Source organism: Eschrichtius robustus, chromosome 19, assembly GCF_028021215.1.
Source record: "Eschrichtius robustus isolate mEscRob2 chromosome 19, mEscRob2.pri, whole genome shotgun sequence".
In the NCBI taxonomy this organism is placed as follows: Eukaryota; Metazoa; Chordata; class Mammalia; order Artiodactyla; family Eschrichtiidae; genus Eschrichtius; species Eschrichtius robustus.
Window position 1 is genome coordinate 738,656 of NC_090842.1, and position 14,566 is coordinate 753,221.

General features: G+C 62.0%; 2 protein-coding genes and 1 long non-coding RNA gene across 7 annotated transcripts in view; 1 reads left to right on the forward strand and 2 right to left on the reverse strand.

Annotated features, from left to right (window-relative positions):
- Nucleotides 1-2,670, reverse strand: part of ZNF276 (zinc finger protein 276) — a 17,330-nt gene extending 14,660 nt beyond the window's left edge. The window contains exon 1 of one of the 2 annotated variants that reach the window (XM_068528429.1): nucleotides 2,612-2,670. Coding sequence is in view for 1 of the 2 variants with exons in the window: in XM_068528428.1 (XP_068384529.1) it covers nucleotides 1,823-2,039 (217 nt within the window). In the remaining variant the exon portion in view is untranslated. Of the gene's footprint in view, nucleotides 1-1,822; nucleotides 2,113-2,611 lie in introns of those variants that run through there. The other variant, XM_068528428.1, reaches the window with a different exon arrangement.
- The window catches only part of VPS9D1 (VPS9 domain containing 1), a 12,095-nt gene continuing 116 nt past the window's right edge, over nucleotides 2,588-14,566 (forward strand). Inside the window, exons 1-15 of one of the 4 annotated variants that reach the window (XM_068528420.1) lie at nucleotides 2,588-2,955; nucleotides 4,236-4,311; nucleotides 5,698-5,790; nucleotides 6,257-6,419; nucleotides 7,664-7,856; nucleotides 7,931-7,993; nucleotides 8,373-8,425; nucleotides 8,534-8,621; nucleotides 8,738-8,823; nucleotides 9,226-9,734; nucleotides 10,814-10,943; nucleotides 11,133-11,341; nucleotides 11,604-11,688; nucleotides 12,957-13,061; nucleotides 13,348-13,433. In XM_068528420.1, the coding sequence (XP_068384521.1) occupies nucleotides 2,857-2,955; nucleotides 4,236-4,311; nucleotides 5,698-5,790; nucleotides 6,257-6,419; nucleotides 7,664-7,856; nucleotides 7,931-7,993; nucleotides 8,373-8,425; nucleotides 8,534-8,621; nucleotides 8,738-8,823; nucleotides 9,226-9,734; nucleotides 10,814-10,943; nucleotides 11,133-11,341; nucleotides 11,604-11,688; nucleotides 12,957-13,061; nucleotides 13,348-13,433 (2,038 nt within the window). In that variant the 5' untranslated portion in view covers nucleotides 2,588-2,856. Of the gene's footprint in view, nucleotides 2,956-4,235; nucleotides 4,312-5,697; nucleotides 5,791-6,256; nucleotides 6,420-7,663; nucleotides 7,857-7,930; nucleotides 7,994-8,372; nucleotides 8,426-8,533; nucleotides 8,622-8,737; nucleotides 8,824-9,225; nucleotides 9,735-10,813; nucleotides 10,944-11,132; nucleotides 11,342-11,603; nucleotides 11,689-12,956; nucleotides 13,062-13,347; nucleotides 14,560-14,566 lie in introns of those variants that run through there. The other 3 variants (XM_068528422.1, XM_068528421.1, XM_068528423.1) reach the window with 3 other exon arrangements.
- LOC137753323 (uncharacterized) overlaps nucleotides 5,928-14,566 on the reverse strand; it is an 11,381-nt gene continuing 2,742 nt past the window's right edge. The window contains exons 3-4 of the long non-coding RNA XR_011071449.1: nucleotides 7,650-8,032; nucleotides 5,928-6,412 (exon numbers count right to left, since the gene is read on the reverse strand). This is a non-coding gene — a long non-coding RNA (uncharacterized lncRNA). The remainder of the gene's footprint in view (nucleotides 6,413-7,649; nucleotides 8,033-14,566) is intronic.

Consider the following 14,566-nt stretch of genomic DNA (forward strand, 5'->3'; position numbering starts at 1 on the left):
ACTCTAATAAGAGCACAAATAATCTGATTTTAAAAATGAGCAAAGGATCTGAAGAGACCTCTTTCCAAAGAAGGCATACAGATAACCAACAGGTGCGTGGAAAGGTGCTCAACATCACTAATCATCAGGGAAATGCAAATTAAAACCACAATGAGATATCACTCCCACCTGTCAGAATGGCCATCACCAAAAAGTCAAGTAATAACAAGTGTTGGTGAGGGTGTGGAGAAAAGGGAACCCTTGCGCACTGTTGATGGGAATGTAAATTGGTGCAGCCACTATGGAAACAGTATAGAGGTTCCTCAAAAAATTAAAAACAGAACTACTACACGGTCCAGCAATTCCACTGCCGGGTGTTTATCCTAAGGAAATGAAAACACTAACTTGAAAAGACATATGCAGCCCTATACTCACTGCAGCATTATTTATAATAGCCAAGGTATGGGAACAACCGAAGTGTCCACCAATGGGTGAATGTTTAAAGAAACTGTGGTACATATACACAATGGAATATTTACTCAGCCATGAAAAAGTGAGAAAATTCTGCCATTTCCAACAACATGGATGGACCTTAATGGCATTACACTAAGTGAAGTAAGTCAGATGGAGGAAGATGAATACCATATGATCTTACTAATACGTGGAATCTAAAAAAAGAAAAATCCTGAACTAACAGTTACAGAAAACATATTAGTGGTTGCCAGAGAAGGGGAGTGGGGTGGTGAGTGAAATGCATGAAGTGGTCAGAAGGTACCAACTTCCAGTTATAAGTCCTGGCAATGTGCTATACAGTATGGTAACTACAGATACTTCAGTATAATACTGCGTTGTATATTTGAAAATTGCTGAGATCTTAAAAGTAGATCCTAAAAGTTCTCATCTTAGAGAACTTAGAAGGGAAAACAACTTCTAACTACAAGGGGTGATGGATGTTACCTAGTACACCTGAAACCAATATCACGTTATGTGCCAATTATACCTCAAAAAACTCCCCCCCCCCAAAAAAAATAATAATAAAAAAGAAAGTTTGAGTAAATAAATAAATGCCTCCACAGCTATGGAACTTCATAAACTAAGCTGGAAACTTCATTCCTCTTCACATCACCCTCCTGCGACCAGAACTGAAAGAGCCGCGCCCATGCTCTGCTTCTCCGGGGGTCTCCTGTCTGCAAGTGTAGACGATGCCACCTCCCTCTCTGCCCCGGGGGAGGACTACATGAGAGAAGCGTGAAGTCCTTCTCGAGGGGGCAAGAGCGTTACACGAAGGCAAAGTGCATATTAACGCCCATACCGCCTGCCAGGAGGGGGCCCCGGCACTCCTACACTTAACCCTCTTAGTTCTGTTTTAACGAAGAGGAAGCTAAGGCCCAGACCAGATTAAGCCATTATCCGAAGAGCACAGGGCAAAACCACGACTGAAACTCAGGCCCGCCCGACAGACGGCAAGACTTGAGCACTAATTACTCAGTGAGCTCAGAGTGGGCGCCGAAAGGACAGCTGTCTTGCGAAACATCACCCAGCGCAGCTGCGGCGTCCGCCGCGGAGACCGCCTCACCCCCTCCAGGCGGGGAGGCCTAGTCCGCTTTCTGAGGAGCCAAGGCACCCTGGGCCGGGCTGGCGCGGGGCGCGGGGGCGAGCGGGTGGTCGCGGGGGGCCGGGGAGTCACGGGGGGCCGGTGCTCCCCGGGGGCCGGGTGGTCGCGGAGAGACGGGTGGCCACGGGGGGCTGGGTAGTCACCGTGAGCCTGGGGGGTCGCGGGGGCACTCGGCGGTCACGGGGGGCCCCCGCCCGCCGCCCCTCGAGCCCGGACGGCAGGACCCACCTGCCTCGTCGGCGCCGTCCTCGCCCGCGTCCGCGCAGGCCCGCGTCGGGCCCCAGCCCAGCCGCGCAGCCACCAAAGCCGCCGCCTCGGCCACGTCGGGACCGCTGCGGGAGGGGCGGCCCCGGGCCCGGCCACGGCCACAGCTGCCGCCACCGGAGCTCCCGCGCTGCCCGGACACCCCGGGCGACAGGAAGCGCCCGAGCCGGTCCCGCTTCATCGCTGTGGCGGCGGCTTGAGCTCGGCCCCGGCGCTCCGCCCCGTCCGATTCCGTTCGGCCCCGCTCGGCTCCGCTCGGCTCCGCCCGGCCCCGCCCGGCCCTGCTCGGCCCGGCGCTCCGCCCCGTTCCTCCTCGCTCGGCCCCGCTCGGCCCCGCTCGGCCCCGCTCGGCCCCGCTCGGCCCTGGTCGGCTAGCCGGGCCAAGAGGCAGGGCTAGGTGTTGCTCCGCCCGGAGCCTCTCGTCCGCTAGGTTGGACTGTGCTCGCTCATTCAGTTCGACTCCGCCGTTCGGCTCCGCGGGACTCACTGGAAGCGGGGCGGGGCGATGAGGGAGGGGCGGGGCGAGTGATGGGGGCGAGGAGGGTGAGGAAACAGGGATTGGACGGATTGACAGCGGGAGGGGAGTGGCGAGGAAAGGGAGGAGGGGCGGGGCGATGAGGGGAGGAGGGGACTGCGGAGGGGAGGGGCGGAGTGAGGAGGGCGGGGCAGCACGGCATGAGGAGGGAAAGGGGCGGGGCGTACGCGGTTGCCCTGTCACCGATAAGGAATGATGGCATCGGTAGTTGCACTTACACTGTCGTGGCAACTGCGGGAGGAGAGTATTCGAGAGCTCCGTCACCCCCACCTCCGCCCCTTCAGCTCCAGGAGCGGAGCGCGCCGCGCGTCGGGGGGCGGGGCTGCCGGAAGTGGCCGCACGCCGGTACCGCCTTTTCCGGCGGTCCGGGGCTCGGGCGGCACCCGCGCCCGCGCACGCCGCGTTCCGGTATCCGGGCCAACCGCCCCGCCCCTCGGCCGCCACCGCCTTCCCCGCCGGCGCCATGGCCGCTGCGGTCGGGGACGGCGCGGTGAAACCGCTTCAATGCGCCATGAAGCTGGCCAACGGGGCCATCGAGCTGGACACCGGCAACCGGCCCCGGGTGAGGCGGGCGGGGCGAGGCGGGGGCGGTCGCCGACCCGCGGCCAGCCCGGTGGGCGTGGGCGAGGGCGGGGCTGCGGGGTGGGCGCCTCCAGGCCTCTCCGAAGGCTCCGGGGCGCGGGCTCGGGCCTCGGCCGTGACCTTGGACAGCTCCCGCCGGCTCCTGCCTTCAGTTTTCCCGTCTGTTCAGCAAGTCGGGAATATGAGCCGAGGTGTTTTCATTTGTGAAGGGGACTCAGGAGGGTCCGTGAAGCAGCCTTCCAAAGTGTACCTGGCAGACAATCCCGTGTGTTTGTATAGTTTGGGGGCGGGCCCCGTAGCTTTAGTCAGATTCCCGAAGGGGACGGTATCCGTAAGAGGTTAGCTGCGGCTTTCCAGTCGCCTTCAGAGCTTGTTTGGAAGGAAATGCCGGCGGGGGAGGGGTGTGGCTTGTCTCCAAGAACGAGTGTTAATCCTAAGGGTGGCGACCGCGTGGAAAAGCCGGCTGAGTCACACCGGGCCGCCCAAGGAGGGGAGGAGGCCGCGGGTGCCTCCGAAAGGCATTCCGGTCTTCCATCCGCTGCCTTCCCCAAGTCGGGATCCTAGGGCAGCAAATGCCCCCCCAAGTCAGAAATCCTTCCCGGAACCCATTTTATCCTTATCTGAGGTGTAGACTTAAAGGTGGGTAATTTGAGAACGGGGATGCAGCAAAACAAACAAAAAGCAAAGCACCATGCTATGGTTCCAAACGCCCTGAGCTCTGTCAGGGAGCCCTGAACAGGACGGTACGATCACCCTCTTGAAAATACTGACATTCTAGTGTCAGACTGCTGCGTGCCCAGGGAATACTTACTCTGGGGTTCGGGAAAGGGTTTCCCAGAATCCGAGTCAGAAAGTGATTCTGAGATTTACAACACACTCCCTGATTCACCTCCCAGGAAATATTTTTTTAAAGCCACTGAGTGAATGGCCCCTGAGTTACACAGGAAGAGAACTTGTTGCATAGAGTGGAGAATGGCAGCACCTGCCAAGGCTCCTTACCCTGGCCCACTGACAGAGAACCTCCGTTCCTTCCTGTGCTGGAGAGAAAGGCCGTGATGCCAGCTTCAAGTCTAGAGAAGAGGGGTACTCTCCATGCCCCAGCAGAGCAGTTACCAGTGAACCCGCTCGGCCACTGCAGGTGTATCTCACAGATAAGCAGGCACCACTGTTCCTGTGTTTCCACAAGGGCACTGAGCAGGCATGATGGAATTATGCGCCTCTACTGGCCTGACCGCTGCCATTTCTCTTCCCTGGGCACAGGAGGCATATACAGAATACCTGAGGAGCGTCCACTACATCTCCCAGGTGCTGCTAGAAGAAGTGGAGACCTCCAAAGGTACAGCTCCTCCCAGGCCGGGCAGACTATGGACAGCTAAGCCTTTGATGGGTCCCAGGGCCCCAGGCCTGGGGGCGTCCTGTGTCTTACCTGCTGGGCCATTAGTAGAAGGTGGGCGGCTGAGCACTCAGTAAGCATGAGCGTGACAGGGAGCAGGAAGGGACGGCTGCTGTGACTGAGGGGATGGAGATGGGCTGGGACATGACCAAAGACTGGACACTGAACCCCAGTCCAGGGAGGAGTGAGCTGCACGATGGTGGAGGACTGGGGGCAGCGTCCCAGCAGAGGGCGTTGCAAAGGCCCTGAGGTGAGAGTGGGTGCCAGATACAAGAAGGGTAGGCAGGCTGGAGAGGGGAAGGTGCAGTTGGGGCCGGCAGGTCCTTGGGATGGACCTGGGGTTGTTCTGGCATGAGGCGAAGCTCGTGGAGGCTTTGTGGGGAGAGGCCGGCATGGGAGCAGATCCTCCAGGAGGCTTCCACAGTGAGGACAGCAGCGGTGGGACTGCCTCAGGTGGAAGGAGCGAAGGGCTTGGGGCATGTTCTCTAAAGATGGGCCTCACCAGACATTCCAAGGGGATGGTGAGCTGCCCGGAGTGGGGGGTGGAGGGCCAGTGAGCACAGGAGGCGGTGCAGGAGGCGGCAGGAGCAGACGTGAGGGAAGAATTGAGGCCTCCGTCAGGAGCACATTCTGCTCGAGGTGTCCAGCAGCCCGACAGCAGTCAGGGAGGGGTGGGAGTCTCCACCCTGGGGAGCCAGGGAGCTCTAGCAGAGCTCCGGGCACTGAGAGGAGGGCACGGTGGGAGCAGCCGCGAGGGGACGTCCTAGAGGAGAGACCTGAGAGAAGGGCAGGACTGAGTGGGTGAGGGCCACTGCACTGGGAGTAACGTGGCTGAACGAGGGTGTGGTGAGGGTCCGGCCGTGAAGGGAGCAGGGGTGGATCAGGAGCCGGGGCTGCTGGGGTCCAGGGGAGAGTGTCAGGTGGCAGCTCCTACACCATGAGTTTGCTGACAGGAGCGATTCCCAGAGGGAGTGCAGAACAGAAGTCCTCCAGCCGCACCAGGGGTGAGCTTGGACACAGCCAGAGGGCGGGAGATGGGTTTTGAAACTGTCTCTGTGAAACAGCCGTGCTGACTGCAGGGCCCACCTGGGGGAGGAGCTGTAAGTAAAGTGAAGCCGTCAGTGAGGAGAGAAGGCCCAGTTAGTTATAGAGAAGGCTCTGATGGTCCAGGTGAGAGGACAGGACAGCCACACACAGGGCCAGGAGGTAAACCCAAGGCAGATGGTCAGCGATGAGGAGGGAGTGGGCTCACCTTTGTTTCTATCCCAGCAAGAACCTGATTAGCGGTAGAGGTGATGGTGACCACCTTTCTTGTCGCTTGCTCCCCAGAAGCTGGGGAAACTGTGACCCCTGACACCTCGAAGATGCTGAAGCTGGCTGAGCAGTGTCTGGAGAGGGCCCAGTCGACAGCTGCCAAACTTGGTGGGTGTCCGGCAGAAAGCTTTCTTAGGACGTCACCCCCCCAAGTCTGCATCTCCTTTTTTTTTTTTTTTTTTTTTTTAAATTAATTAATTTATTTTTTGGCCGCGTTGGGTCTTCGTTGCTGTGCGCGGGCTTTCTCTAGTTGCAGTGAGCGGGGGCTATTCTTTGTTGCAGTGCGCGGGCTTCTCATTGCAGTGGCTTCTCTTCGTTGCACAGCACAGACTCTAGGCACGCAGGCTCAGTAGTTGTGGCTCGCGCGCTCTAGAGCGCAGGCTCGGTAGTTGTGGCACACGGGTTTAGTTGCTCCACAGCACATGGGATCTTCCCGGACCAGGGCTCGAACCCTTGTCCCCTGCATTGGCAGGCGGATTCTTAACCAATGAGCCACCAGGGAAGTCCCAAGTCTGTATCTCCTTTGTGGAATGTCAGGCCCCTGTGCAGACCCTTGGCTACGTATGTCTTACAGGGAAAACATGCCTGAGGCCAGCCATGCCTGTGGCTGCTCCCGTCCCCTCTCCTACCAGCCGACACCGCCGGGTATACTCAGATGAGGGAGGGAAGCTCTCTCCATTTCTGCCGCCTGAGATCTTCCAGAAGCTTCAGGTTGTAGAGTCACAAAGCTCTAAGAAGTAAGATGGGTCAGAACGGAAGGTGGGCTAAGCCTGGGTTTGGAGGCAAAGTGAGCTAACCATGGTGGATTTAGTCAAAAGGGATCCCAGAATGGAAATACCTGGTGCCTGGCAGAAACAAATGCAAGCTGTCTCTGGAGCAAAGCACCTTCAACTTTCATAAAATGAGTGGTACATAGTCAAAGATAACCAAGCACAGAAAGAATCAAGAAACTGTAAACGAGAGGTAGGTAGCAGAAACAGACCTGCAAAGTCTTCAGATAGAGTTATGGGACACAGATTATAATACAATCACGCTTTCTGTATTTAGAGAAATAAAAAGCAAGTTTGAAAATACCCGCAGGGAACAAGAAGCTATAAAATCTGACTTATAATAGGGGTCAAATAGAATTTATAATAGGGGTCAAATAAGAACCAAGTAGAAACAAAATTAAAAATACTGAAATTATTTTTAAACACTAATCAGAAACAACGACAACATATTATATTCTCCTGTAAACATACACACATGCACACAAAAAGAAGGGGACAAGTTTAAAAGAGCAGAGTAGACACAGCTAAAGACAGAATTAGAGAGTTGGATAAAACGTTAAAAAATACCCTGAATGGCTCACACACACAAAAACACATAGAAGGTCTAACGGGTTATTGGAATTCCAAAGAAAGATGAGAAAATGGGAGAGGAGCATTATTTGAAGAGATAAAAGCAATTTTCTAGAACTGGTGAAAGACACTGAGACAAAGATGCCAGAATCCCAGCAGGATAAGCAAGAGGATGGGCTCTTCCTGCTGCTGCTGCCAGGCCTTGAGCCACAGCTACACCCTGTCTCTGCATGTGCAGTTCTGGGGCAGGGCCAGGCACCAGACTTCCGTCCCAGGATAGTCTCGTGTCCCCATGACTTACCTCCTCCCACCCATGAAAGCAGGAAGACGTGGGACCAGACGTTTTGATGGTGAGGGGGCTGTTGGTGGCTGTTACAGAGTAGCTGTGAGACACCCCCCCACCCCCACCCCCACCCCGCTTTCATGGGTTGCAAACTAATCTCGCTGTTTGGCTCACGTGGTGCCTTCAAAGAGTTTCATGCTGTTAAGAAACACATGTGACTGGTGTGCATAAAGGTCTGGAATCCAGGCAGTAGGGCCATGTTTCAGGGAGGCAGGTGTCTCCCGCCCACCCCAGACCTCCTCCCTCCTTTACATTCCTGCCTGCCCCCATCACCACCTCCTCACCTTCTGGTCTCAAGGCAGGGTCAGGAAGGGACCTCAGGTGACCAGAGCGTTCCTGGGCTTCCTGGAGCCTGGACAGCAGCTTGTCACCATTCCAGGGAGTTGACACCCCTGGAGGAGGCGTCCCTGCAGAATCAGAAGCTGAAGGCTGCCTATGAGGCCCGGATGGCCCGTCTGGACCCCAGCCAGGCCATGCAGAAGACATCCCTGGTGAGCGGAGCCCAGGAGGGTCTGGAGTGAGGGCGGTGGGGGGAGTAGGCCTTATTCCATCCTTCCCGTCCTAGACCCTGTCCCTGCAGCGGCAGATGATGGAGAACCTGGTGATCGCTAAAGCCCGGGAGAAGACAGTATCCTTTCCGTCCATCCTTAGTGTGCAGAGGCTTCAGCTGAGGGAGGGGGCAGGGAAGTAAAGATGCCAGGGTTCAGGTGTGGAAACAGAGTTCTTCCACTTTCGGAGACACTTGTCCTCAGGGGGTGGTTCCTGCCCAGCCCCGCTTCCTCTCGCCTCCCGGCCTTTACACAGGCCACCCTGCCCCTCCCAGCACCCACAGACTCCTCTCCACCCCTCAGGTCGACTAGGACTTGCCTTCCCTCCCTGAGCGGGCCTGTCCTCTGGCCCAGCCCCTCCTCCCACCCATCCCAAAGGGCCCCGTGTCCGGCAGGGCGCTGGGACGCCGGGGGGTTCGTGCACGCCGCGTCAGAAGGGGCTTGACTCTGCCGCCCCAGCTGCAGAGGAAGATGGAGGAGCGCCGGCTGCGGCTCCAGGAGGCCGCCAACAGGTGCGTCTCCGCCTTCGGTCCCGGGACTCCTGGGGGGGGGGGGCCAGGTGGGGACTCCCGCGCCCGCCTGTCCAGCCCTGAGGCCCCCAGACCTGTCCTTTCTCCCAGGAGGTTCTGCAGCCAGGTTGCCCTGACCCCCGAGGACCGGGAGCAGCGAGCCCTCTACGCCGCCATCCTCGAGTACGAGCAAGACCACGTGAGTGCGCGGGGCGGGGCGGGGCGTCCGCAGGGAGGCCTGGGCCCCTGGGCGTGGCCTTGGCTTGGGAGGAGGGGCTTCCCGCGGGCTCTCCCCCAAGGTCTGCTGTCCTGCAGGACTGGCCAAAGCGCTGGAAGGCCAAGCTCAAGAGAAGCCCAGGGGACCTGTCCCTGGTGACCAGCCTGGTTTCCCACCTGCTCAGGTACCGGCCGTCAGCCCCTCCCCCGGCTGCAGGCTGATGGCGGAGGAAAGGATTAAGGAGAGAGGAGCGAGGCAGTCTGGGGTGACCGCACGGGCAGCAGGCCACGCCGGCTCTCTCGGAGGCCCCCGCCTGTGACCCCGGGGCCGCCTGTCCGCGAATGGCCTTTTGGCTTCTCAGAGGGGTGGGACAGGCCTTACCTGCAACATTCAGCCACGAGGAATAGTCCGTGCGTCCCTTCTCTGAAATCCCTCACGGCGGGGCCACGTGGCCGTTGGGTGGGGGTCGGGTAAGGGCCTCGCAGGGTCGGCGGGCCTTCTCAGCTCCCCGGGTCACCCAGCGAGGGGACTGCAGCCCCAGCCCGACGGGGCTGCCCTCACACGCTGCCTCTCCCCCCACTCGCAGCGTCCCCGACCACCCCATCTCGCAGCTCCTGAAGAAGCTCCAGTGCGCGGTGTACCGGGCGCTGTACCCCATCGTGAGCAGGGGCGCCGCCTCGGCCCTGGGCTGCCGTTTCCTGCCCCCCGACGCCGACGGGCTGCTGGCTCCTGGAAGCCGGCGGCTCCGGCCCTCTCAGAGCCTCTACTGCATGCCCTCCCCCCCGGAGCCCAGCCCAGCCCCAAGGCCCACAGACGGCACCTCCGCCAGCGCCTCCATCCCCCCACCCCACCGCGGCAACCCGGACAGAGGGGCAGGCGGCAGCCCCGCGGGGCCTCCCTCACCCCTGGCGGACACTTCATCTGACCTGCCGGGCAAGGACAGCTCCTTCGGGGACCTGGAACAGTTCTTGGCTACTCCTGAGAGGAGGGGCGGGGGCCCTGGGGGGCGGCCTGAGCCCCAGCCCCCAGGGGTAAGGAAGGAGCCGTTGCTGGAGCAGCTGAAGGGCACCGTGCAGGACATACACGACGCCATCGGTGAGGCCCGCGGCGCGGGCCGGGTGGGCGGTGGGGGAACTGCTCTGTCTGAAGCCGGCACCCTCGGAAAGCTTGTCACAGGCCAGGGATGGGCCCGGTCCGGCGGAGGCTTCCTCTGGGTGGCATCCAGGCCGGCCCTGCTCTGCAGAGCCCTCCCCTGGGGCCACGCGTCCAGTTTAGCAGAGAGGCACACACCCTGCCCCAGAGAGCTGCTGGGGCCGGCAGTGGCCAGGGTCTCCCTCCATCCCTGGCTGTCTCCTCACGGGGCCACACGGGGAGAACAGCTGGGTCCGTTTCACTCTTGTGTTTGGGGGAGGGTCTGCCGTCAGAGCCTCTGGCTGCCAGGTGGTCCTAGCTGCCCCGTTAGGTCCGACCCCCGCCCTTCCAAACCCAGGGCTCTAGCTGTGTGCGGCCTGGTGGCGGCTCATCTTCTTAGCTTTTTCCATTTTGAGAAGAGTGTGTGGGTTCCGTAAGGGGCCCAGGGAGGCAGGGGACTTCACGTTCCTTCCAAGGAGGAAGGCTGTCAGGGTTTCCTAAGAAGCAGCGAGAGAGGCCTCGCAGTCAGGGGCCCGTGTTGTCTGAGAGACTCTGGGTGAGTACCCCCTGCTCCCCGGTGGGGGGCGGGTTCCTTCATCTCCCTGGGCCTCAGATTTCTTGTCTTCAGATATGCTTCTGAAGTTCCTCTGGGTGCCACAGTTTGGGGTACAGACCCTTTTCAGAAAGAAGCTGTCTTATGTCCTCCCTCCCAGGCTTGTCTCCTTGGCCCCCTGGGGGAGCTGCATATGACCCTGTGACCCCTAGGGATGAGGGCCCCGACTCCCTGCACCGACCTGGGCCGCAGCGTTTGAAGTGGGGGTAGGCAGGGCCAGGCAGAGCCCCTCCTGCTGAGCCGGGAAGCTACCGGTGGCTCTGCCCATCCCAAGGCTGGCTCTGGGGCGGCGGGGAGGAGCAGGCAGGTGGGGACCCTTCCTGGGCACCCCAGGTTGGCTGCGGATGGGAGAGGCCTCCAGGGGCTGCCAGCGGGGCTGGAGGTCCCAGCTGTCCCCACAGTGCCGCTGTACCGGCTCTGCTCCCGGCAGACAGGCTGCTCTCGCTGACCCTCCTGGCTTTTGAAGGCCTGAACACGGCCGCCTCCAAAGACCGCTGCCTGGCCTGCATCGAGGAGCCCTTCTTCTCCCCGCTGTGGCCCCTGCTGCTGGCCGTGTACAGGTACGGCCCCCGCCGCGTGTGCATCCCTGAGCTGCCTTCCTTCCAGGCCTCCTCAGGTGTTGCGCGTGTGCAGGCGGTGCCACGCCCACCCTCCCACGGTTCGGGGCGTGGCCGGCTTTCCCCAGCCCCGCCCCTGTCCCCTCCCGGGAGGGGCCCTGGGCCGCTGAGCCTGGCCTCTCTCTGCCCCAGGAGCGTTCACCGCCTGCGGGAGGCCGCCCTGAGCAGGAGCATGGAGCTGTACGGGAACGCGCCCCCGGCGGCCGTCGGCGTCCCCACCAAGCTCCTCCCCCGGGACCCCGAGGCCACGGCAGCCGGCGCCTACCCCTACTGTGCCGCCGCCCAGGAGCTAGGGCTGCTGGTCCTGGAGAGCTGCCCACAGAAGAAGCTGGAGTGCATTGGTGAGGGGGGGACGGTTTGGTTGGAGTAAAGGGAGAAGGGAGTCAGATCAGAGTCCCGTCCCAGAGGGCGACTGGAGTCTGCGCCTTCACCCCTCAGCGGCAGGCCCTTCTCCTGTCCGGTGGGGGTGTGTCCCGTGGGACATGAGTGGTGATCGTCCAGGCTCTGCCCAGCCCTGCACGCGATGGGGGTGGGGCAGTGCCCGGGGCCGTACCGGGACGCGATCCCCACCCCCTCACCCGAAGCCTGGCTTTTGCGACGCAGTGCGGGCCCTGCGGGTCATCTGTGCCTGCGCGGAGGACTACCACCGGGCTCGCGAGGCTGCGCCCCAGCCGGGCATCGCCGCCATGTGAGTCCCAGGAGGCCGCGGCCTGTGGTGGGGACCGGGCGCGGGAGGGGCTGCCTTCAGAGGCCAGGGGAGCGGGAACCTTTCCACCCAGGCCCCGGCACTGGGACCTGGGGTTCCCGCCCGGCGCCTGGCCCTGCTTCTCCTTGGGGAGAGTGCGGCCCATTTCCACCAAAGACCCCGGGCTCCAACCGTGCTGACGACGCGGTCCAGCCCCTTGCTAACCCGGTGGCGTGGGCCCCCCTCAGGCGCACACTTGGGGAAGCCGCCCTGGTCCTGTGCTGAGCCCCAGCCTGGGGTTCCTGCACCGCCCCTGCCCCAGCCTCCTGAGGCGGGCAGGGGTCTTCCCCACCTGGGTCCTGCCTCATCTCACCTGGACCGGCCTGTAGCCAGCAGCCTCCTTCCCTGGCCCTGGCGCCCACCTGGGGCTGGCGAACCCTCACTCTATGCCAGAGACCGGGGTCACCCTGAAAGCACCTGTCCTTGCAGCCGGCTGGGTGGGCGGCGGGGTCAGGCCGGGGGACCCACCTGGCTCTCACCGGCCACCATCACTATTTTACCGTCTGGTCTCCGAAAAAGTTGCAGCAGGTGAAAGGGCCCCAGGACTGAAAGTGTTTCCGAGTCCCAGCTGCAACCCCACGCTAGCTCTCTCCTCCGGACGTCCGAGGAGCGGGGGGGGGGGGGGGGGGGGGGGCGCTGTGTGTCCCTGCAGGTGTGTGGCACCCAGGGAGGTGGGGGCAGGAGTCCCTGGTTGGTCATCAGGTTCAAACCAGTCTGCCTCCGTGCTCCTCGCTCAGAGTACTGGCCCGTGGGCCCCTCGCCAGGGTTTTGAGCATCCCCCAGGGCCTCCCTTGCTCACTTAGGTGCCTCTTACGGAGGGTCTGGGGTACCTGGAGTGGCACGTGAGTGACCCTGACCCCAGGAGTGAGCAGACTGCCTGGGACATGGGCTGTCCTCTCTGTCATCCCGTCCCCGGGCTCGGGCAAGCTCACGGGAGAGCTTCACTGTGGGGCCTCCCTGGTCCAGCCCTGGGCTCTGCGGCACAGGGTCCCCGTTCAGGATGGCCGCGGCACTCCCAGGTGGTCTCTTGTCACGCTGACCCGAGCCCACCCCCAGCCCCCTGAGGCCGGCGGGCAGGAGGGGCACAGGGACAGCATCCAGCAAGCCCAAGGCTGCTCCAGGGACCAAGCTGGGAGGCTTCAGGGCTGTGGGGATTGAGCAGCGCCCCCGGTCCCTGGAGCCTCCTGGCCGGCTCTGCGTCTCCCCAACAGTGGCGCCGACGACCTGCTGCCCATCCTGTCCTTTGTGGCGCTGAGGAGTGGCCTCCCCCAGCTGGTGTCGGAGTGTGCAGCCCTGGAGGAGTTCATCCACGAGAGGTGGGAGCCTCGGGCCAGCGTGGGGGCTGAGCTCGTGCTCCCACCCATGCATGGGGCCCACGGCCCCTCTCCCTGCCCCTCACCCAGCACGCCGCCCAGAGGAGCCAGGGGGCCATCCCCTGAGCAGCGTCTGCCTGGGGAGTGGGCCGTCCCCCAGCCCAGCGCCCTGACAGCCCATGGGACCTCAGCATCCAGGTTCTGCCCCGCAAGGGCAGGTGCCCCTTCCAGAACGTCGGGGTTTCCTTGCATCCCTCCAGTGACAGGTGCTTGTGCCGCCTCCGTGCAGGTACCTGATCGGAGAGGAGGGCTACTGCCTGACGTCACTGCAGAGCGCCCTGAGCTACGTGGAGCTGCTGCCCCGGCGGGCCCTGGGCAAGTAGCAGAGGACGGGCTGGCCAAAGACTGGCCCGGAGGCACCTGCATGGGGCGGTGGGCTGGCCGAGGTGGGGCTCTCGCCCCCGCCTGACATCAGCCCCTAGGGCTCAAGGAGGCCCCCTCTGCTCCTGATAGGATGGGGCTGACCCGAGTCAGCTCCCAGGAACCAGGCCCTTCTCTTTCCTGTCCCCACCTGTGAGAGGCCCCGTGCAGGGAAACTGGGCTCCCCTGGGGCCTGCACAGTCCGACGGCTCAGTCCGCTGATGCCCCGCAGGCCCCGCCAGCCCAAGGACAGGGGGGCCGTGGGCCTGACCGAGGGCAGGTCTGCTTCTCTCCCTTCCCATCCCCCGTGACACGCGGAGCTCTCTGAGCCAGGTTCTTGTCTGAGTCGAGGAGAGAGCCTGTCACCCCACGAGAGGCCTGGGGCCCAGGTGGGTTTAGACTGTGCTATTTATTTATTGGTCACTGACCACTCTGTCCTGGAGACCCAGGTGTCCCCAGGGCACCTGCCCATGTGTGGGAGCTCTGAGCCACACTCCCACCCTTGGCAATGGGCATGGACATCCAGAGACCCCTGGCAAATCCCCACTCCCACTCAGCCCCTTCGGGGTCGGTGTGAACCCAAGGGTCGGCGCCTGCCTGTAGCCCCACCACCTGCCCACCCTGACTGTTACAGGCCCCTGGGCAACCACTGACCCAGCTGGAAATAAAGAGGTCACTGGTGTCTCCGTCAGCGCGGCTCACCTGCTCCCCATCCCGCTGGCCAGGCGGAGGCCTGGGCAGCACAGCCACTCCCAGCCAACCAGCCAGAGCCAGACGGTCCCAGAGGCCCCTGGGGCCATCGCCAAGCCCAGCCCGCCTCCCAGACCTCTGCCCAGGAGTGGGATCCGTGGGGCTGCTCCTTCTAGCACTGGACACACTCTGGGGGGGCCTAGCAGGTTGGCAGGGTCAGAGGTCATCACTGGGCAGGACCTGAGCCTGGACCACTCCTCCCGAAGGGTTCCCAAGAGTCATGTTGCTCTCCAGGTGGGGAACACATGCAGGTGGCCCGGCCCCAGCCTCGGGCAGCACCTGCCACCATGGCAGAAAGTGGCGTGGGAGCAGCGTGGGAGTCTCTGGGGAAGGCTCAG